The following is a 21,473-nucleotide window of genomic DNA, read 5'->3' as shown; positions in this document are numbered from 1 at the left end:
TGCCGCTCGCGTCCGCACCCAGCCGCCGCCGCCTTCGCCTTTTGTTTCCTCTGCTCCGGCACCCCCGCCCCGGCTCGCGCTTTGCAGGGGACGCAGCGCGCGCCCCCAGCGGGCCCGGGAAAAGCAGCGGCGCGCGCGCGCGGCGGACCCCTCCTCCTTCTCTTCGCGTGCCCGCGCCCCTGTTGGCTGCGCGCCGGCGCCGCCTGGCGGGCGGGAGGGGAGGTGGCAGGCGCGTTTGCAGGAGGGGCGCACCTCTTGGTTCGCTTACCCCCCAGAAGGTAGACCGAGAAGGGGAGGCGGGCGGGCGGGGAGAGGAGAGGGGCGCGGGACCAGTGGCGTTGGGGGCGGCTATGTGAAGGGTGGCGTACCCCGCAGTGTAGACAGTCCGATCTGGGCAGGGGGCGTGTGCGCTCCGCGCACCTGGGAGACTACAGAACCCCGGGCCGGCACGTGTGGGGAGTGTGGACACGTCCGCTGCATCCTGCTTCTCGCTGCTTAGGGGAAGGGAGGGGGAGGGCAGGTGCAGGAGCCCGGCTAGCGGGGAGGGGGCGGCGGCCATGGAGCGGGTGAACGATGCTTCTTGCGGCCCGTCGGGCTGCTACACCTACCAGGTGAGCAGGCACAGCACAGAGATGCTGCACAACCTGAACCAGCAGCGCAAAAACGGCGGGCGCTTCTGCGATGTGCTCTTGCGGGTGGGTGATGAGAGCTTCCCAGCGCACCGCGCCGTGCTGGCTGCCTGCAGCGAGTACTTTGAGTCGGTGTTCAGTGCCCAGTTGGGCGACGGCGGAACTGCGGACGGGGGTCCCGCTGATGTGGGAGGCGCGGCGGCAACCCAGGGCGGCGGGACCGGGGGCAGCCGGGAGCTGGAGATGCACACCATCAGCTCCAAGGTGTTCGGGGATATTCTGGACTTCGCCTATACTTCCCGCATCGTGGTGCGCCTGGAGAGCTTCCCTGAGCTCATGACGGCCGCCAAGTTCCTGCTGATGAGGTCGGTCATTGAGATCTGCCAAGAAGTCATCAAACAGTCCAACGTGCAGATCTTGGTGCCCCCTGCCCGGGCCGACATCATGCTTTTTCGCCCCCCTGGGACCTCGGACTTAGGCTTCCCTTTGGACATGACCAATGGGGCAGCATTGGCAGCCAACAGCAATGGCATCGCGGGCAGCATGCAGCCCGAGGAAGAGGCAGCCCGGGCAGCAGGTGCAGCCATTGCTAGCCAAGCTTCCCTGCCTGTGTTACCTGGGGTGGACCGTTTGCCCATGGTGGCTGGACCCTTATCTCCCCAACTGCTGACTTCCCCATTTCCCAATGTGGCATCCAGTGCCCCTCCCCTGACTGGCAAGCGAGGCCGGGGCCGCCCAAGGAAGGCCAACCTGCTGGACTCAATGTTCGGGTCCCCAGGGGGCCTGAGAGAGGCAGGCATCCTTCCATGTGGCCTGTGTGGGAAGGTGTTCACGGATGCTAACCGGCTCCGGCAGCATGAGGCCCAGCACGGTGTTACCAGCCTCCAACTGGGCTACATCGACCTTCCTCCTCCAAGGCTGGGTGAGAATGGGCTACCTATCTCTGAGGACCCCGATGGCCCCCGAAAGAGGAGTCGAACCAGGAAGCAGGTGGCTTGTGAGATCTGCGGCAAGATCTTCCGTGATGTGTATCATCTCAACCGGCACAAGCTGTCCCACTCTGGCGAGAAGCCCTACTCCTGCCCTGTGTGTGGGCTGCGGTTCAAGAGAAAAGACCGCATGTCCTACCATGTGCGGTCCCATGATGGGTCCGTGGGCAAGCCCTACATCTGCCAGAGCTGTGGGAAAGGCTTCTCCAGGTGAGGAAAGGCACCCTCCCCCACCCCCAGCCTTAGTCCTGTCTTATGACTTAGTTCCCTGTCCACTCCCTCACAGGGGTGTGGGACTTGGGGGGGGGGGGGGGTCACTTGACCTCATAGGGCCATGCCAGGTTTGGGGAGAGTATTTTATAGGCCTTGATTTTGAGATGGTGTGGCAAAGAGCTGCTTTCTCTTCCCTCCAAAGTTCTCTGGCACTAGGCATGCCCTGCTGTCCTTGGGGCCTGTGAGAAGGGACCGGATTCCTCAGGCCAGAGCCACCAGGCCTTGCTATTCTTCTCCCTGGGCTCCCTTTGTGTTTCCGGCATCAGGCATGGGACCCCCTCTGGGGGCGGGAGGCTGGGCTCCTCCAGCGACTTTCCCCGTTTGAATGGCTGTGGAGGGAGGGACTGGAACAAGTGTATCTGGGACTCCTTACACTCTTGTGGCACCAAATCCACCCCCACAGAGCATTGGTGATCCTGGATCAGTAGACTCCAGCTTTGCCCCTCACATGACCCTGGGACCACAGCATACAGAGCTCAGCACCCAGAGCTGCTGCTTAACAAAAATCTGATCTGCTCTGACCTGGTGGCTCCAGAGCCTAGTTGAACCCATAGATCCCCTTTATGTTCTCAATACAGAAAAGAAGGGGGGCAGGACCTCTTTTTAGATTCACTTTCTAGTGAGTCTAATGAGGAACTGAGGACTTGTCTGGGAGCAGAGGGTTTTTTTTTCTTAGAGAATATTAAGAATAAAAGGCTTGTTTTAACTTGGATACTGAGGACTTTGTGTGTGTGAACCTAGGGATGGAGAACTCCCTCAGAGGGGCCCCAACCAGGAACCAGTCTTACCGGTCAGGCAGCCCCTGCCCACCTGCTCAGGCGGGCATCTGGCTTACCAGCCCAGCTGGGGACTTAAGGCTGCATCGCTGGCCTCTAGGGACTGAATTCCATCCGGGTGGCATTCATTGGCTGCTGTGGTGGAGAGGCTGGGGGAGGGGAACACTGAGTTTCTAAGGGGCTTTAGTCTGGACAATGAATCACACATACCCCCTCCGGAAAGGCTGCAGCAAGTCAGCCCTGTCTCATTTTAAAGCTGCTGCCTCTGGTCCTAGAAATCATTGAGTTTCTGGTGGAGGGAGTTGGTGGAGTAGGAGGATCAGAGACAAATACTCACTTCCCGTCACCCTCTAGAGAAAACCAGGGCAGAGAGGCCTGGGCCAATAGAGCCAAAAGCTGTGTGGTGACTTTGTCTTTGTCATGCTGGGGTTGGGGAAAGGGAGGCCTCTCCAGCAGAGAGAGAGAGAGAGAAAGAGAGAGAGAGAGTGTGTGTGTGTTGGAGTCCGGTCAAGTTTGTGCCCCATCTTTTGACTTCTTGTTTTAAAGTCCCCCTCGGTTCTCTCTTTTCCAGGCCTGATCACTTGAATGGACATATCAAGCAGGTGCACACTTCTGAGCGGCCACACAAGTGTCAGGTAGGGGCTGGGCCAGAGCAGAGATGGGCTGAAGGAGAATGCTGCTGTTCTCACAGCTGTGGCCTGAGCAAGCTGATGTGTGTGCCGGGCCAGCTGACTGACCATCGCTTTGCACACCTCCCTCCACTCTGTCTCCCTCACTCTGTCCCTCCACCTCCCTCTGCTCTCCTTCTTTGTTCTTCGCCCCAGCCCCCCTTCCACCACCACTGATGTTCCCTCCTTCCTAGTTGCTTGGTCCTGGTTCCCACCCTCTCTTCGTCTTCACTCCGTTGCTTGGCTTTCCTCTCCTGGTGTTTGCTGGCTCCTTGGATGGTGGGCCACATTGCACAAATGTTGTCCTGGGGGACCTAGCATTTTGCTGAGCCTGGCTGCTGGTTCCTAGTAGTTTTTAGGGACCGTAACATTTTTAAAAGGGCTCCATGGTTCACCCAGCAACCGTTCCCCTTGTCTGACCCAAGTTGGAGCTTCTTCTGGGTCCCCTCAGTTTAAGGCATAGGCAGTAGGGGATGCAGGAGGAAGGGAGTGGGTGGTTTCATCTCCAGACACTGGCAACTGTTTAACCAATCTTGAACTATGTGTACAAACAGCCAGGGTTTCTGGAGGATTGGAGAGCAAGGTGATCTCTTCTTGTGAGCTCTCTACATAGTAGCAGGTAGGGAAGGCTGGACCAGATTCTCACCCTTTTTATTTTTTTGGTGGCTGGCCGGTATTGGGATCTGAACCCTTGACCTTGGTGTTTCAAAGCTGTGCTCTAACCAACTGAGCTAACCGGCCAGCCCCCTGATTCTCACCCTTGGTTTGTCTGCTTGAATAATATCTGGGGGTCCTGCTGGTGCCCAGAAAACTGAGCCTTCCTGTATGGATGGAAAACATGCCTGTCTTCTCCTTGGTTATCTCCCCTCTCCGGTGCCAAGTTCCTGACAACTGAGGGCGAGACAGGGTTGTGGGGTGCTCACTACAACTGCTGGTAGGATAATCTGCTTCTCCTTATCATGTTGGTGGCAAGGGGGAGGGCTTAGGGAGACCTGTAGGGAGGGATGGATGTGCTGTAGGTAGGGCAAAGAGCCCCTGGGGGCCAGGCATGGACAGCGGGCTAGGCAGTTTCAGCAACCTCCCCCAAGGAGGATGACCTGGGGTGGGTGTGCTGGGAACTGTCTGTGCCTTGCTGCCTTCTCTCTCTCTCTGTCTCTGATTCTCTCATCACAGAGCACATTCTGACTTTCCCAGGTAGTGTGCTGAGCAGCCCGGGCAGAGTAGGAGAAGCCCAGAGGGCAGTGGGGGCATGCCCGATGGCCTGGGGGGGTAACCTGCACTCTCTGCCCTTTTTCCAGGTGTGGGTTGGGAGCAGCAGCGGCCTGCCGCCCCTGGAACCTCTTCCTAGCGACCTGCCATCATGGGACTTTGCCCAGCCTGCTTTGTGGAGGTCGTCCCATTCGGTTCCTGACACCGCCTTTTCCCTTTCTCTAAAAAAATCATTCCCAGCCCTTGAAAACCTGAGCCCAGCACACTCCAGCAACACTCTCTTCTGCCCAGCCCCTCCAGGATATCTGAGGCAGGGCTGGACTGCCCCAGAGGGCAGCCGGGCCTTTACCCAGTGGCCTGTAGGCTAGCCTGGGCCTCCCCGGAGAGGGTTTATGGTGGAGGGGAATAGGATTGGTGGTTGGCCTGAGACCCCTGCTCTTGGGAGAGGCCAGCAAGGTGGTTCTTACCCACCGTGCCCTGCTTCTCCCTGGACGACTTGGAATCTTTCCCAGCTCAGGGCCCCTAAATGGGAGTAGCAAGGAGTACCTTTCTGGGTCCCCCCACAGCCTCCAAGTTTCTTTCTGGGCTCTTTTGCTCCCTCCTCCCCCAATAGATGGTATCCCTGGGCATCTGTCCTTGCCTGGGTGATTTTGGAGGTTGGTGTCTTCCCAGGAGCTAACCCACTAGCTTATCTGCTTCCCCTCCCCTTGCATCACTTCCCATAAGGCATGGGTTTTCTAGACTGGCAACCTGGCCACCCCTCCGCCCACTCTGAGAGTGAATCTGCCTCCAGAGAAGACTCTGGCACAACTCCAACTAGGGTCAACCGTGCTGCCCTTTTCCCTTCCCACTCAGACATGTCCTGCTTTCATTTCTGGCTAGTGAATTAGACTTTTGTGCTTTTGAGGTTTATTAGCAGGTCTGCTCAGGAACTAAACTAACCAGTAGCTTCATATTGGGCCACCCCAATATATGATTTTGGGGACTGATAAAGCAGATATAGGCCCCCCTTGGATCCCATTGGTGTGCCCTTTAGCCCCCGCAGGCTCTGCGGGGAGAACAGGAGTGATGATAAAAGTTTTCATTCTAACATTTGAGGCTTTGTGTGTTTTGTCCTTGGTGTGTGTCATAACACTGACATCATTGTCCCTTGGTGTATGAGCCTGCTCCTGCGCTGCCCCTCCAGCACACACACTCACAGAAATGTTGGCCCCACCTCTGGCCCCGTAAGCCAAAACTCCTCTAAACGAGGACCCAGCAGGTGAAGACAGCTGGCTCTCATGCTCTGGGCTGGCCAGCCAGGTGTGCCTGGGCTTGGTTAAACAGCAGGGACATCTGTTTGGCATGGTATGGTAGGCTGAAAGCATCAGAGGTGAAGAGATAGTTCTCTGGGAATTGGTTTTTTGGGCCCCTGGCATGTTGGGCACAGGCCATACTTCTTCGCCCCTTCTTAAGCTACAGAGGATGAAAGGGGCCATTTATAGAGACTTGTGCCACAGCTTGAGTGGAAAGGCCATCAAATGTAGGGGCAGGAAGTCTCGGGCTTGGCAGTGGCACATTGTCTTCTTGGGCATGGCCTGAGTCTCCTTAACTGGCCCAGATGCCCCATGTACTTCTGGATTTATGACCTCAGTGGACTGGGACATTTCCCCCACATGGAGTTCAGCCTAAAGTTGAGAGGCTGCAGAAGTTCAGACCTTAACCATTGCTTCCAGTGGCCCCACTTCTTGAGCTGGTTAGAAAAGAATTGAGGTGGGCCTACATGCAAGAAGAAGGGGGCCAACAAAGCACATGGAGTTGGACCTCCATGCATTGCCCTTAAACTTTCCCAGGGCTCTGGGAGAAGGCTGCTCAAGACACTCCTTGAGGCTGCCAGACTTCAAAGGCCACCAGGGGTGGGGTGTACACTAGTGTTCTTGGTACCATTTGGGTCTCATCCCCAAGCTGCTCAACCCTGGGGAAGAAAAGCTTTAGGAAGTCTGGGAGGGAAGAAATTGGCAGAGGAGGGAAGGGCGCATGACTGGGGCTCAGAGTTGAGTGGTGATGACCCAAGCTCAGGGTGGCTGGGCCAGGACCTGGCAGGTGAGCACAGGACAATAGCAGGCTGCACAGGACTGCCATTCCGAGCACCATGGGCAATTAGAGCATTCTGCCGCGGGCTTGCTCTTTTCTCATCAGGGTCCCTCTGCCTTCTCCCTGTCTCCAAGGACAAGGAATGCTTTTCTCCTGAGTGCCCCCAGCATGGAAGTTCTGGGTGTCTTCTTTGACATCTCTCTCCCTCAGGCACTTCTCTCCTGGGTCGTATCACCAGGTCGTTTGATGTTCTGTGATATTTTAACTTCTGTCAGGCCTAGACTTGGACTACACTTTCACAATTTCCCCAGAAAACCTGGGTACTCCAGCCATGGAGGGTCGTCAGTCCTGGCACAGAGAAGCCAACAATCACTTCAGCTTGGCTTTGTAACACAGTGAAAGCTTCAATTGTGTTTGTTTTTTTTTTTCCCCCAGCAGGAGATTTACATTCCTAATTATGTTTGATCAGGCTAAAGTTAGCTTTCATTCCTTGAGAGATACTCAATGGAAGATGGGATGGGGGAAGCCAACCCAGTCTGGGATTTTAATTTTACTTAGCTAATCCCCAAATGGATAATCCACTTGTGGATAATTGAGGTTTGGCTGTCCATCATCTTTAGGTAGCAAAGCATGACAGGCAAAGCCTTTAGGGGACAGATCCTAAAAGAAGGCTGGCAAGAGAAACAAGGCATCTCTTTCATATTCCTCTAGTGGCTTTCCCAGGAAACATGGAAGACAATCCTGAATGTGTGCTTTCAGCCCCATTTTTTTACACCTGGTCCATGTTGGTTCCTTTGAGTTCTGAGGCTTAGAACACACTGCTTCTCGCCACTGGAGCAGTGGTCCTTGGGTCATTGCCTGGCAAAGCCAGCTTTGGTCCCCAGACAGGTGCACCCCTTGGTCTGGTTTACAGGCTGATGGGATGGTTGGAAGTGTCTTGAGTTTTTCCTCCCACTGTGGTCTGTTATTGGGTCATGAGGTCTCTGACTGAGGTGGGGCCCACCTGGGCCATGAGACCAAGCATCCGTGATGCTTTCTGAATCACCTAAGTGCTGGAATTTTCCTGAACAAATCCTGTCACATTTTCTTATCAGTGGGGTCTTAGCTACAAAGCACACTATGTTAAAAAGTATCAGCAGTCAAAGGTTTGGATCCCCATACTAGCCACCCGCAAAAAAAAAAAAAAAAAAAAAAAAAAAAGTTATCAGCACCTTTCACTTACCAGAAGCTACCTCTACTGAATCTTGAGATGGTAAGAGCACAGGCTCAGAGGCTGGTTCCCATTTCAGCTGTTCTGTAACACCTCAGGGAAGCCAGAGGATTGGCAGAGAGGATTGGTAGAGTACTGGCCTGGCATGGCAAGGGTGTTTAGACTCCTGTTTTCTCTAGTAGCTGAGTCTTATGCTTTGGGCAAGTTCACTTTCTAAAGTTAGCTTCCTTATTTGTCAAATGAATAAACAATATATAAAACAGATAAAAGCAGTTATTTCATTAGCATAAATTGTTTTGTTCAAATTTGTCATATTTACTTAAAAGACAATTACTGAGAACAGCAAGGCCTGTGCTAATGTGCACAGATATTTGGGATTGGGATAGCAAACAGTGGCGTCTTCTGTTTGCACAGCATTGCATATGTTTGTTTCTTGCTTTGTATGGTAGGAGGTAGATGAATGTTTGTATGTGGTGGCTGTTCAGACACTTACCTTGAGTTCTCAGGTTCTCAGGATATGCTTCTGTTAAATGAAGGTGGCAGGGGCAGCTCCATTCCAGCAAGTTAATGGTGTGCCAGGTCTTCAGCGACTTAACATTCTATCTGTAATGCACTTAAATGTGAATGTTGCTTTCTCTTACAGTTTTAAAACAGTAGAGACACATACATATAGAGAAAAGAAATGAGTCATACTTGACTAGAACCCCTGAAACACCTCCATGGAACCAAAATAGCTTGAAAGATACTGGATTCAACTCTTCTCAGGGCTCTCCTGACATTCTGTGACCCCCAAGGCTGGTGCCTTTGCAAGACCCAGCTGAGGAAGGAATGTTGCGGGGAGATCAATGACTGAACGTAAATCAGGTCCTCAGATACGGGAGATGCCTGGTGACCTGGAGCCTCCTTCCTGGGGTGCTTTTGCTGACCCTCAGCTCCTGAGTCACCTGGCCCTGGGACCTGGCTGTGAGATGTTGCTTACACACAGCTTTCCATGGCCATGCTCTCTTGGAGGGTAATATGGCCTGTTTGGCAGGCTGTTGTAAGGATGGATTCTGTGAGATAAGTGTCTCAAAAGGCTAAGTGCGGTGCCTACCTGGCGCATAGTGAGTGCTCAGTCAATGCAGGGTAGTATCATCATCCTTGTTATTACCAGTACTTCCCCAACTTGACATTTCACAAATGTTCTTTTTTTTTTTTTTTTTTTTAAAGATGACTGGTAAGGGGATCTCAACCCTTGGCTTGGTGTTGTCAGCACCACGCTCATCCAGTGAGCAAACCGACCATCCCTATATAGGATCTGAACCCGTGGCCTTGGTGTTATCAGCACCGCACTCTACCGAGTGAGCCACGGGCCGGCCTTCACAAATTTTCTTGAAGTCTCCAGCCCTTGTTCACTCTGCTAATTCTCATATTAGTGGAATTGACACTATCATTTTACAGACTGCTTTTTCAATTCAAACTCACAAAAATATATTATGAAGAGTTATCTCTGTGCTTTGTCCTGTCTTTCCTTTCCATTTCCCTGTGGCTAAGATGGATAAAATGAATAAATTGAATCCTTTGTATAAAGCAACTAGGGGAAACCCAGGGATGGAGAACAGGAAGACTGGTTTATATGCCAGTAACTCATCTGTAAATTCACCTATAGCCAATGCACCTAAAGTTAGTTCTTAATGTTTAAGAATGAACTATGTCTAAGTCATCATTCTGTAGAGGAGTGTAAGCTTAGCTTGCCATGTTCTGGGCATGTTTGTGGTAGCCATTTAGAACTAGTAATTCTACTTGCGGTGTCCCGTGAGGAGGCATCATGGGAAATAAGAGCAGTCACTTGGCATTCTAGGTAGAGAGCCTGAGCTGAACTCTAAAGCTCTCTTTATAAAGGGAGTCCATGTAGTAGCCATTAACTGGTTTTGCTTCATGGTGGACTTGATGGCGAATCAGGTATGGAATGCCAGATTTCGCCTCATCCTATTCTCCTTTCTGCCCTCAGACCTGCAATGCTTCTTTTGCCACTCGAGACCGTCTGCGCTCCCATTTGGCCTGTCATGAAGACAAGGTGCCCTGCCAGGTGTGTGGGAAATACTTGCGGGCAGCATACATGGCAGACCACCTGAAGAAGCACAGCGAGGGGCCCAGCAACTTCTGCAGTATCTGTAACCGAGGTAATCTCTCCACTATTTCCTCACTTCCAGAGGATGGGCCTGAACTTGTAGGAGAGGTCCAGGAGTGTCTTGACCACCCTGCCTCAGACTCCATTCTTTGCATGGCCCTCTCTTCCTACTGAACAATACACACCTTTATCACCTAGCTAGCTGTTTGTTACCCCTTTCTTCCCAAGACGCTTGGGGTGCTTGGGAGATCCCAGGAGACCAGCAGGTGGGAACAGAAAGAGAGAGGTTATTCCCAAGCTTGGGTCCATAACACACCTGCTGCTCAGGTGGCAGGATGGATGCATTTTGCACACACCACTGAACTACTGAGGTTGGTAGGAGAGTCATTAAGTCTCAAAGTGGGATAAAAAGGGGTCCTGCTTGAGAGCTTTTGCTGACTGATTCACTGTCATATGAAATTCAGTAGCCAGGAAAGGAGGTCCAGTCTGGAGATGAACAAGGAGCAGAAACTTTCTAGCACATGTCAGAAGAGCCCAAACTCAGGTAGACTGTGGCCTTGACAAGAAAGGAAAGTGGAAGGTTCTCTGAGTAGGGTGGTGTGCTTAAAGATGAGGTTGGCCTAGGTAGTGTCTTATTCTTTGGCTATGGTGTCATATTTGATGAAGTCAGGCCTGTCCCTGAGGTTCTGCTGTGTCTAGTTGGCTGTTGGAAGTGCTGGAGATTTGTGTTTTGCAAGTACAGCATCAGTGGAGGTGGCTTGCGCCGTATCTTTGCTGAAGGAGGTTGGGCAGCTGTCTGTGTAGGCGTGAGGATGCTTCTGCATGGTATGCTTGCTTTGGCTCAAAGGAGACATTGCTGGGATGTCCTTATTTCCTGGGGCACTCTTGTCCCAATGCTTCTGGAAGTCTGGGGTATGGCCTGGTAGGTTGAGCACTAAACCAGGAGTCAAAGGACCCAGGGTTTGGTTTCATCTCCTCATTATGTGGCCTTGAGCTTTCCCTTCTCCTCTTTAAACTTCAGTTTCTTCATTTCTCAAATGGGGTTAAGAACACCCCCCTTTCCCACCTCAGAGATTTGTTGTGAGGATCCCAAAAGACAAGGTAGGTGAAAGTTCTCAGAACCCACAAGGAGCAGCACAATTGGGAGGCTCCATCCTTATACTTTGTAACAATGTTAGGAAAGACACTGCTAGTTGACACTGGTCTGAACCAGGCAAAACACCCCTTTGGGCCTTTGCTGGAATCCTTGGGTGCCTGTGTTATCTCCATGTGCCCTGAGGCACCTGGTGGAGGAAAATTGCTGAGTAGTTGGATGTTCTTGGTATCCTGGAACTGGGTGCCTCCCTGGGACTGCACACCTGGGGTTTGCCTTGCAAGCTGCTGGATATTGATGTTTGTATCACCAGGAAAATTTCTGTGAAAGTGGGGAGGTAGTAATTAAAGCCACTGAAGCTGTCTATCCTGTTTTCTGACATGTCAGTAGAGCCCATTTCTGGCAGGAGCTTCCCCTGGCTAGCAAACACTGGGGCTATACGTGCAAGGAGAGTATCAGGCTATGGCTGACCATCTTGATTTGGGCTGCCCAAACCCTAGCAAAAGGTGGTTTCATCCTAAATGGCTTCCTGACAGCACCTCCAAATAGCTCTAAACGTGCTGTAACATGCTGGCGGTAGCCATCTTGTCAAGTTTTCAATGTTGAAATTCTAACTATGAGAACTGGGATCAGAGACCAGAGGCTGAAAACCAATGAGAGTGGAGAAGGATGCTAATGATAAAACTTAGGAAGCCCAGCTTAGATAACAGAGTAGAGCAAGAACTAGATTGCAGACCCAGTGCCACTGCCCTTGGGAGCCCAACTTGGGAGAAGAGAAGATCAGAGAGCATCAGGGAAAGTTGTCTGTTAGGAGACAGCTGATGTGGCAAAGTCAACAATTGTACGTTAGACTTCTTTTCCAAGGTCTGGTAAAGCCACAAGTTATACAACTCAGGTGGGGGACTTAGCCTTGAAAGCTGCTAAGAAAAGCCAAGACTAGATCTGGATCACAGGCTGAACATCTTTGCGTCCCAGAGTCAGAGCGGAAAGTCCATTACTCCAAGAAGACAAAAGAAGGCTCTGGTCCAACCCATGCTGGGTACTCAGAAGGAAGAGAAACAACTGCAGTCTCTATCAGAAGAGAAGGAGCAGAACTCTACTTCTTGACTTATTCCTTGATTAGAAATAGGAAAAGACTATACCACACTAATGTAAAACGTTAATAATAATAGAAAGTGTGGGGGGGGTGGGGGGGGGGGGGATACGTGAACTGTCTGTACTTTTTAATCAGTTTTTCTGTAAACCAAAAACTGCTACAAAAACACAAACACAGGGCCGGCCTGGTGGCGCACTGCTACAGTGCGCCGCTTGGGAAGTGTGGCAGCGCTCCCGCCGAGGGTTCGGATCCCACATACAGACCAGTTCCCGCTCACTGGCTGAGCGAGGGGCGGGCGCAGCACCGAGGGTTGTGATCCCATTGCCAGTCCCGGTCCGGTGCGGGCGCGACACTGAGGGTTGCGGTCTGTTGCCAGACACGAAAAAAGACAAAAAGGAAAAAACAAAAAAAAAACACAAACACATGAAAACAAACAAACAAATCTACAGAGGGTGGGGAAGAAATAGGAAGAGACTAAAAGGAAAAAAAAAAAGTTCAGATCCCCTTACTGGCCAGCCACCAAAAAAAAAAAAAAAGAGGAACACATTTTTCTAGGAAGAGGATAAGATTCTTTCTGGGCACCAAAGACGTTGAGACGTTGGAATCAGAATGCAGGGAGCTCTGTAATCCTTTGCCCTGCTGCCACCAAGGCTATGAATACAGGAGTTGCATGAATAAATGAATGTTCTTATCCTTGCAAGGGTTCAAGCAGAGGCTAACAGTCAGCCAGTTGGTCAGAATGATTAAAATCAAATTAAGGTGTACTTCCAGGTACCCTCTGAGGTCCTTCAATCCCAGGAATTCTTAAACAATCAACTTAACTACCTATAGTTCTACCTTTTTCAGTATTTGCCACAAAAAACAACTCCACGCCATGAAGAATGGGAAAGAGGGAAGGCAGCTTGACTACACTAGCCCCACTCTTGAATCACATGTGAGTTTATGAGACAGATGACTCTTTCCTTGTCCTTGAGACATATCAGGACATTATTTTACCACTTATAGAGGAAGATCATTTGCAGTGGGGGGAGTACTATGGCTAGAAAAGCCTGTTCCCTCATTTTTGAGTTGAAATCAGTTGACTTGAGCACTGGGAAGGAGAGAAAGACCTGGCTGATCATGTGATTTTCTTCCTTTCTTTTAAAATTTCTCTACCAAGGTCTTTGTATACAGATGCCCCTTGACTTATGATGGGGCTACATCCTGATAAATCCATTGTAAATTAAAAATACTGTAGATCAAAAATGCATTTAATACCCCTGATAAACCCATTGTTAAGTTGAAAAATTATAAGTTGAACCATTGTAGTTGGGAACCATCTGTATATACGTATGTGCTGGTATGGGGAAAAGGGATGGCTTACCAGTAGTCTGCCTTTGACAGAGACATTTGGACTCAAACATCAATGATTAAAAGGTAAAGGAAGGCTTCTCCTTGGTCAGAGGTGAGAGCACACGTGGATGGACACAGACTGCCTGCCATTTCCCTGGACTGACACAAACCTCCTTAGGCCCCCTCCAACACAGCGCAGTTGAGGATGGCTCCTCCAGGGTTTAGGCAAGGGGAAAGCAGTTCCCAGCACCTGTACGGATGTGGAACCTATCAAAGGAGGATTTGGATTTGCTTCTGGATTGTGAATCACAGGCACATGAGGCTGGAAAACGCAACTGAGGAGCAGTGGCTTTTTGCTAATAAACGCTTCGTCTCTGGAGTGAGAGGGAGGGTGGCTTCTTGGTCATAGTGTTACTCACCTGTGCGCTCAGCGTCTCCATCACATGGATGCCTGGATCAAGCTACCTCTTTGGCTCTTGGTTAATCAGTGGTGAATGGGCAAGTGAGTTTAGAATTCCAGCTAAATATGTCTGGCTTCAAAGATGTGTTCTGCTCACAAGTTCAGCTTCTGTTTCATCCCAACACTTAGCTCTGTGTTTAAATTCTGGGCTTTAAGTGGCAGCCATGGATCCACTCCTACCACCCTGCCATGTGGTTTTGCTACAAGTAGTACAATCTGCAGCTGGGCTAAAGTCAAGAGAACCCAGCTACGTGTTTCTCAGACTGTTTTTCAGGAAATCATAGCAAGGTCTTATTGAGCATTTGCTGTATTTCCCTGGTATAGCTCTCCTCACGAGGAGTAAATATAATTCCTAGTGCTTTCCCCCTCCTTTTCCCGTCCCTTTTAGATTGCAGTGGACCTGCTGTGGTATGCTACAGGGCAGGTTTCATACTACTTCAGAGGCCCTGCAAGGGATTAAAAACCAAGGGAAAAAATTCCCTTCTAAAGTAGCATCATCATATTACCAGAAAGTTCTGATACCTTGTGCTAGTTGCCAGGGGCCAATGTCTCCTGGTTCAGCTTCGTTTTGGCAGTCTCCATAATGCCAACCTAAGGGGCAGGGCTAAGAACCTCTTTCCCATTAGCCTTGTCTGCTTGTTCCTGACTACAGCCACCCTCTTAGGAATGTTTACATGGGACCCTCTTCAGCCAGTCTGTGTCCCAGTGATTGGCCCCAGGCAGACCACTTTGGTCATAAGGCAGGACAACTTATTCTACCAGGCAGGGCAGGATATCAGTATCTGGTCCAGGCAGATATTTGAAGTAGAAGTGTTGGGAAAGGAAGGAAAATTCTCCAGATCCCATGTTTTCCACCAGAACCATCAACTGCTGCTGTCGGGAATATTTGTTAAGTAAACTTCCCACAAGCCAGCCCTCTGTCCACCAGCAGCTACCATTCTAACCCACCAGTATGGCAGAGAAATACATGAACATAATGGTGATAATGAAATCTCTTGCAAAAATTCTAAGGGATGTTTCTAGGGCCCAGGGCAAAAACATAGGAACCATTGGTTAAGGGCCAAGTTCTGGTGGCACATGGTCCTGGGTTTGGAATTTAGGCTCTGCCACTTAGTAGCTGTATATGTGACCCAAAATTACTTAATCTCACCAAACCTCTTGCTGCTTCATCTGTAAAATGGGTATAATAATAATTCCCAGCATGTTTTCATTAATATTGTTTAAAAAAAAATAATTCCCAGCACATAGGGTGTTGGGGGAATTGTACAGAATAGTGCATGCAATGTTCTGGGCCCTGGCACACTATCAGAGCTTGCTAAAGGTGAACATTTATTACAGTTCCAGAAGCATTCAGAATGCCGTGCCAATTCAGACTTTTTTAAAACAAGTCTTGTGCACAGTACACAGAAGTCTCTGCAGCCTCTGACCCCTTAGCAGTGGGTGTCACTGTTATCCTGTGACTATATAATTTTAAAGGGAATGAAAGTAACTGAGAATGTGTCAACCAGATCTGGAGTGGATTAAAGACACACCCTCAGGGCACTGGCACCCCAAATGGGCCTTATACTAAAAAGCTTCGTTTCCTTCTAAAAGAACTTTCTGATCTTTGGCCATGGTGGGGTTCGATGGCATACCTCTTTCCTGTGAAACCCAAGTTGAAATCCTTTTACTGGCCCACCTGATTCCGTATACCTGAACTCATAGTTGCTATGGAAGTTGGCCCAAGATCTGCTCTTCCCAGCCTGAGATATCACGTGTCTCAAACTGACTAAAGCACCTGGCAGTGGGCTGGAGCAGCTCCAAGACGACTGGATTGCCCCTGCCCCAAGATAAACACAGACAGAGATCATCCTTGTTTCTTCTTCTGTAAGTGAACCTGGTAGATGCTCCAAAACTGAACCAAAAAGACAATCATGAATAAGAGAAGACAGTGCCCCCTTTAACATAACTTCCTATTCTTGTTCTTCAAAAAGTCTAAACAGTCACTAAATACAGTTATTCTGAATGTGTGAAAGTTAGCAAAATAGAACATATCTTAACAGGTAGAAGAAGGGGAACCCCAATGGCATCCCTTTGGAATTTCATTTTACCTCCATCTGGTTTGATTGTTGTCCAATTTACCTTTTACAAGTATAAAGCAGGCATTCTGGTGACTGGCATCCCGTGGCTTCCCTGGAGCCCCACATACTTGTCTGACCACATTTCTAGCCACAGTCCCTGCAGCTGACCTGGGGCTGTGGGACATGTACTCAAACCACCTGTTACTGAGGCGTGGAGCAATCCTAGAGGCAGTTGGCCTCTGGCCCTAGCAGGAGCAGGATCTCAGGCCATCCCACCAGGCAGCCAGCCTGGTACCCTCACTGCAGCCTTGCAGAGTGGGCACTGTAGAGAAGCCATTTCGTGGACAATGCCACCCTCCATCCCAAGCCACATGGCTCATGATGTTACAGCCATTTTTGAGCCAAGGAGTGGGCCCCTTCTAGGTGCGGCTGACCTGGGAATGCTAGCCAGAGCGGCTGGAAGAGAGGCATGGGGGAAGCAGAGAGGTTATCTCTTGCAGGCCGCGGGATCTCATCTCCTTTTGTCTTGTTTAGGTTTCTCCTCTGCCTCCTACTTAAAGGTCCATGTTAAAACCCACCACGGTGTTCCCCTTCCCCAGGTCTCCAGGCACCAGGAGCCCATCCCGAATGGGGGAGCAGCGTTCCACTGCGCCAGGACCTATGGCAACAAAGGCAAGCGACCCCTTGCTCTGCACTTTGCTTCTCTGCGCAGACTGTGTTGTGGGGGCGCTGGGCTGGGCGTGGGGAGGCGAGAAGGCTGTCAGCTTTCTGGCTGCCTTCAGGAGGCTCAGAGATCTGAGTGGCAGTGGCCTCCAAGACAAAAGTCACAGTGGGTATCTCACTCCAGGGCAGTGAGTGAGGCTTTAGGGCACTGCCGAGATCTAGCCCCCGCCTCCTCTTCCCCAGCCCTCCTCCCTTCCTCCTGGCCAGCCCCCACCATCTGGAGCCCTTCAGGGATGCCCCGGGCCCAGGGCAGGAAGAAGAGCCCTGCATGATGAGTCACTCTGGGCCTGTCCATTGCCTGTTGCTCTTTAGGATGGTGTGGAGCTGTGGCTGAATGCTTTCTCCTCTTTTGACCCTGTGGAGCCAATGGTTGGCTTCTCCCACGATAAGGGTGGTTGGTTGCTGTGAGCGGCCTTTTGTGGAGGGCCTCTGGCTGCGTTTGTAAGGTGCATGGCAATAAGTGAGCTACCTGACTGCCTCTGACTTGGAATTGGTTTGCAAAAAGCTCCCCAGGCCCACCGTCACTTGTTGACTCAGGTTGTTCTGTGGTATGTCATGTTGTTGCTGCCTCAGGGATGAGGCTAGGGGCTTGGCAGATGGTAGAGATGGCAGAGATGGCATGCTCCATGCTCCCATCACAGACCCTTCCTGGCATGGCTTTCTGGACCCCGGCAGGAGGCTGCTGATTGGTAGAGGACTCCAATGTGGGCTGGGCAAGGCAGAGCAGTGAGGGTTGTCTCTTGGCCAGCTTCTCCAGAGTCTTGGGTGGGGACACCCAGCCGACTGAGTTGTTCACAGTTGCTTTTAATCTCTGTGTTTCAGCTGCTTGGCCCTGGAAGGGTTTTGGCAGAAGGAAGGTGGTAAGGGCAGGGCTTGTGTTTGCAGCATTAGGAAAAGAATTGGGTTCTCTCTGAGCCATCGATGGGGACTACCCAGGTTGAGGACCTCATGGCTCTGGTTCTGCCTGCCTTGCTAGGATGCAGCTGGTCTGGTGCAGGAGACGAGGCCACTGATGTACCTGTTCAACATCATCAGAATAGCTGTTTACCCCAAGGCACCCAAGAGAGTGTCTGGGAGTTGGGGGTCTTTTGGATGTTCTGGGCAGACCAGTAGCGATGCCCTCTCTGTACCCTATTCCTTGAAGCAGGCTGAGATGATGGTGAGCAATACATGTGCACCTGCATGAAGAGTCACAGTGAGGGAGGATGGCGGCCCCAGGGCCCTGCTATCTCACCCCTGTAGGCACTCCAGGCTCCCAGACTGACCAGTCGAACCTCTGTGGGTTCCGCCAGGGCAATGGCTGGTCATCGGCTGCCCTCCACAGGCCTGTGAGCTGGTCCCTCATGACCCCTCCAGGCATCTCTGAAGAGATGGAGGGGACATCTCCAAAGCCTAGCCTCATCTCTCCCCTGTGTTTTGTTTTTTTCATAGAAGGCCAGAAATGCTCACATCAGGATCCGATTGAGAGCTCCGACTCCTATGGTGACCTCTCAGATGCCAGCGACCTGAAGACGCCAGAGAAGCAGAGCGCCAATGGCTCTTTCTCCTGTGACATGGCGGTCCCCAAAAACAAAATGGAGTCTGATGGGGAGAAGAAGTACCCATGCCCTGAATGTGGAAGTTTCTTTCGCTCTAAGTCCTACCTGAACAAACACATCCAGAAGGTGCATGTCCGAGCCCTTGGGGGCCCCCTGGGGGACCTGGGCCCTGCCCTTGGCTCACCTTTCTCTCCCCAGCAGAACATGTCTCTCCTTGAGTCCTTTGGGTTTCAGATTGTTCAGTCGGCGTTTGCATCATCTTTAGTAGATCCTGAGGTTGACCAGCAGCCCATGGGGCCTGAGGGGAAGTGAGGCAGATGCTGCATCCCCACAGAAACAGCATCCAGGGACTGCTGAGAAATGCTGTGAATGCGGAGGGAAGTGATGTCTATGGGTTCTGTAGCTGAGAGATTTTTATTCGTTTTTAACTACCCTCCCCCACTCCCAGCCCCACTCCCTCTCCACCACCCACTCCCCCAGTGGTCTTTAGAAATAGATTCTCATCTGATACACTGCAGAAATATCTGCAAGACCCGGACAAGGGCAGAAAACACTACATAGGCCTCCAAGGGAACACCAGTCCCTGTTTTTCTAATAGGCGGAAGCTGGAATTCCTGGTGCTCAACTCTTAGTGACTCCAGTCCCAAACCCAAACCCCGTGGCATTCTGGGACCTCAGTGATATTGGTCCCCTCCTACTTCTCTAATTTCTCATTCCCCCTTCTCATATCCTTCAAAAGAGAAACCACAGTAGGGTTTCTACCCACTTATACAACACTGATGCCCAACTGTTTTTAAGGAAGCTAGAAGCCTACAGCATCACGCGGACCATGGGGTGAGTGTCCTTTGAGAGCCCCCCTAAGCTCAACTCTTGGCCTGGAGGACCCCAGACCTTCCTGAGCCCTTCTTGGAGACTAGCATTTCCCTGCTAGGACAAGCTCAGCTGTTGAGGACACCCCCCACCCCAAATTCCAGTTCTTATGTGATTTTAACCATTGAACTTGCTGGTGGGTTTTAATTCTCTAATTATTATTATTATTGTTATTATTTTTTAGGACCAGTTGTAGTGAATTGCTACTGAAAGCTATCCCAGGTGATACAGAGCTCTTTGTAAACCGCAGTCACATATTAGGGTTAGTATTAAACTTTGTTTAGATGTACCATAATTAACTTGGCTAGTTGATTGTTTGAAGTCTATGGAAGAAATAGTTTTATGCGAAATTTTTAAAAATGTCAGTCTGGTCAGGGAGGTAGGGGTTTCAATGCTTTTGGGAGCCAGGAAGGTGGGAAAACCAGCAGGTAGGGACATTGTGTACCTTGGTTGTGTCACATATGAGCAAGCCCAGGTTGACCTTGTGATGTGAATTGATCTGATCAGACTGTATTAAAAACGTTAGTACGTTACTCTGCCTGCTCCCCTGAGTCCGGTTTTTCAGCTTGGGGTCTTTGGGACCCAGTGTGGTCAGTCTCTACCTTTGCACTTGGAGTGGGTGCAGGATCCCAGGAGACCCCCCTCTTCATTGCTCCAGTTCCACTGGGATTGACAGGGATGTTCCCACTGAAGACTTAGCTGCCAGGATTCATCCATTCATTCAACAAATATTCACTATTTGTCTTCACTGCTTGTGTGCCAGGCCCAGTTTCAGGCCCTGGGAATACAGTGGTGAACAAGACACCCCTGTGGAGCTTAGTGGGAGAGACAGATAATAAGCAAGCAGATTTAAATAGGATTTCAGGTAATGAGAAGTACAAGGAGAAAAACTGGGCAAGGTGAGGGGACAGTAACAGCAGTAGAGTAGGTTAGGTGGTCCTGGAAGGTATGCGGCAGGGGTTGGGACTCTAGGAGAGAAGACCCTGGAGTTAGATGGGGCCCATTGTAGCAACTAGCTAGATCTAGGAGGGACATGAGCAGGGAGAAAATCCTCATGCCAAGGGGCTCTGAGAAGCTCAGCAACTTGAATTCCTGCCTCCCACCCACCACCCCATGTTATCTACTTGATGTTAAGTAAAAGGTTGTTGCACCATTGGTGGTGAATGTATGAAGAAAAGGGAAAGAGAACAGTAAGTAGGAGGCCAGAAGTATGCACAATGGAGAATTAATGGAAGCAAGAGTCAGGAATGAGAGGGGACAGGCATAGTTAAAGCACCCTGGGCATCTTGAGAAATCTCAGGGAAAAAGGAAACCCCTAAATGAAGAGAAACAACACAACCTCCAAACAAGAAGAAAACAAACTGATAAAAGAGAGAGAAATAAACATGGACCAGGAGGAACAAACAAAGCACTAAATTATTTAGACCCACATTAATATTAATAATTACATTGTTGTTCTGGTTTAAAGGCAAAGACTCTCAAATGGATTTTAAAAAAACAACTCTAAGCCACTTACAGGAAATCCTGGGTAAGCTGCTGGGCTTTGTGGAATGTGTAGAATAGAGGCATGGGCCATTTGGTTTAAGTATCAAAGGAAAGAGTGATCCTAGAATTCTGAGGCCCTGTCAACATGTGCCTTTATAACCACCACAGAATCTGCCAGCTGATCATACTACCAGTTGTTAAAGTAGAGTACCTGGCCTTGACCAAGCACTTGACTGGGCTGGACTGAACTCCTTCTGAAGACATTCTTGGTCCAGCTCCCTGGAGACCCTTGGCTGTGTCCATGGACAGGTACGGACCATAGTTAGAGAGGAGTATCTGTCACATGGCAGGAGGGGAATAACAAAGCAAGCAGGCTGCCGCTTCTTCCAGTGCACTACTCACCTGGAGGCCTGGGCACCAAGTGGAGGTGCCCCTGCCTGCCTCCCAACCTCCCCTTCTCCTCCATACATCCATGCCTTTCAGGTCATAGGGAGGAAAGTTGTGCAGAACATGGGTGCATTAAGGTGTAATAACTTTTCTTGCACATGGTTCAGGGTAAACAACATGAGCTTTGGCTGTTCAGCTCCACTATCTGCTCACTGCCAACCCTGGGCAAATCTCTGAGCCTCAGTCTCCTCATCAGTAAAACAGGCTGTGAAGACTAAAAGAGATCATCATCATGAGCTAACACTCTGTGCCTAATCCTGAGCACAACCTGTGAGGTTAGTTCCATTATCATCTCCCTCCCACAGATGAGGAAGCAGGCTCAGAGAGGTGGAGGCATCCCTCCTGGGTCACATAGTCAATGGCAGAGCCAGGATTCAAACTCAGGTCTAAGACTCCAGAGCCTTTATTCCCGAGCTCCCAGTGATAGTTCTT

At 50.6% G+C, this 21,473-nt stretch overlaps 1 protein-coding gene across 4 annotated transcripts; it reads left to right on the top strand.

The window, feature by feature from the left end:
* The first annotated feature begins 2 nt into the window (after window positions 1-2).
* Window positions 3-19,642, top strand: PATZ1 (POZ (BTB) and AT hook containing zinc finger 1). Of its 4 annotated transcripts, none has more exons than XM_008592660.1 (5): window positions 3-1,828; window positions 3,239-3,302; window positions 9,818-9,989; window positions 16,578-16,650; window positions 18,133-19,642. In XM_008592660.1, the coding sequence occupies exons 1-5, from the start codon at window positions 558-560 to the stop codon at window positions 18,164-18,166; spliced, it is 1,614 nt and encodes a 537-aa protein (XP_008590882.1). In that variant the 5' UTR covers window positions 3-557; the 3' UTR covers window positions 18,167-19,642. The 4 variants fall into 4 exon arrangements, with proteins under 4 accessions (XP_008590882.1, XP_008590880.1, XP_008590881.1 ...); XM_008592658.1 differs by having other exon boundaries at window positions 16,513-16,650; XM_008592659.1 differs by lacking the exon at window positions 16,578-16,650.
* Window positions 19,643-21,473: the final 1,831 nt, after the last annotated feature.

Source organism: Galeopterus variegatus, unplaced genomic scaffold, assembly GCF_000696425.1.
Source record: "Galeopterus variegatus unplaced genomic scaffold, G_variegatus-3.0.2 Scaffold8153, whole genome shotgun sequence".
Lineage (NCBI taxonomy): Eukaryota > Metazoa > Chordata > Mammalia > Dermoptera > Cynocephalidae > Galeopterus > Galeopterus variegatus.
The sequence above is the reverse complement of the archived record's forward strand: the minus strand, read 5'-3'. Positions and strand labels throughout refer to the sequence as shown.

Coding starts and splice junctions, on each gene's coding strand:
- PATZ1 (XM_008592658.1), top strand. CDS start 558: ATGGAGCGGGTGAACGATGCTTCTTGCGGCCCGTCGGGCTGCTACACC. Junction 3,303..9,817: donor AGCGGCCACACAAGTGTCAG/GTAGGGGCTGGG, acceptor TTCTGCCCTCAG/ACCTGCAATGCTTCTTTTGC. Junction 9,990..16,512: donor CTGCAGTATCTGTAACCGAG/GTAATCTCTCCA, acceptor TGTCTTGTTTAG/GTTTCTCCTCTGCCTCCTAC.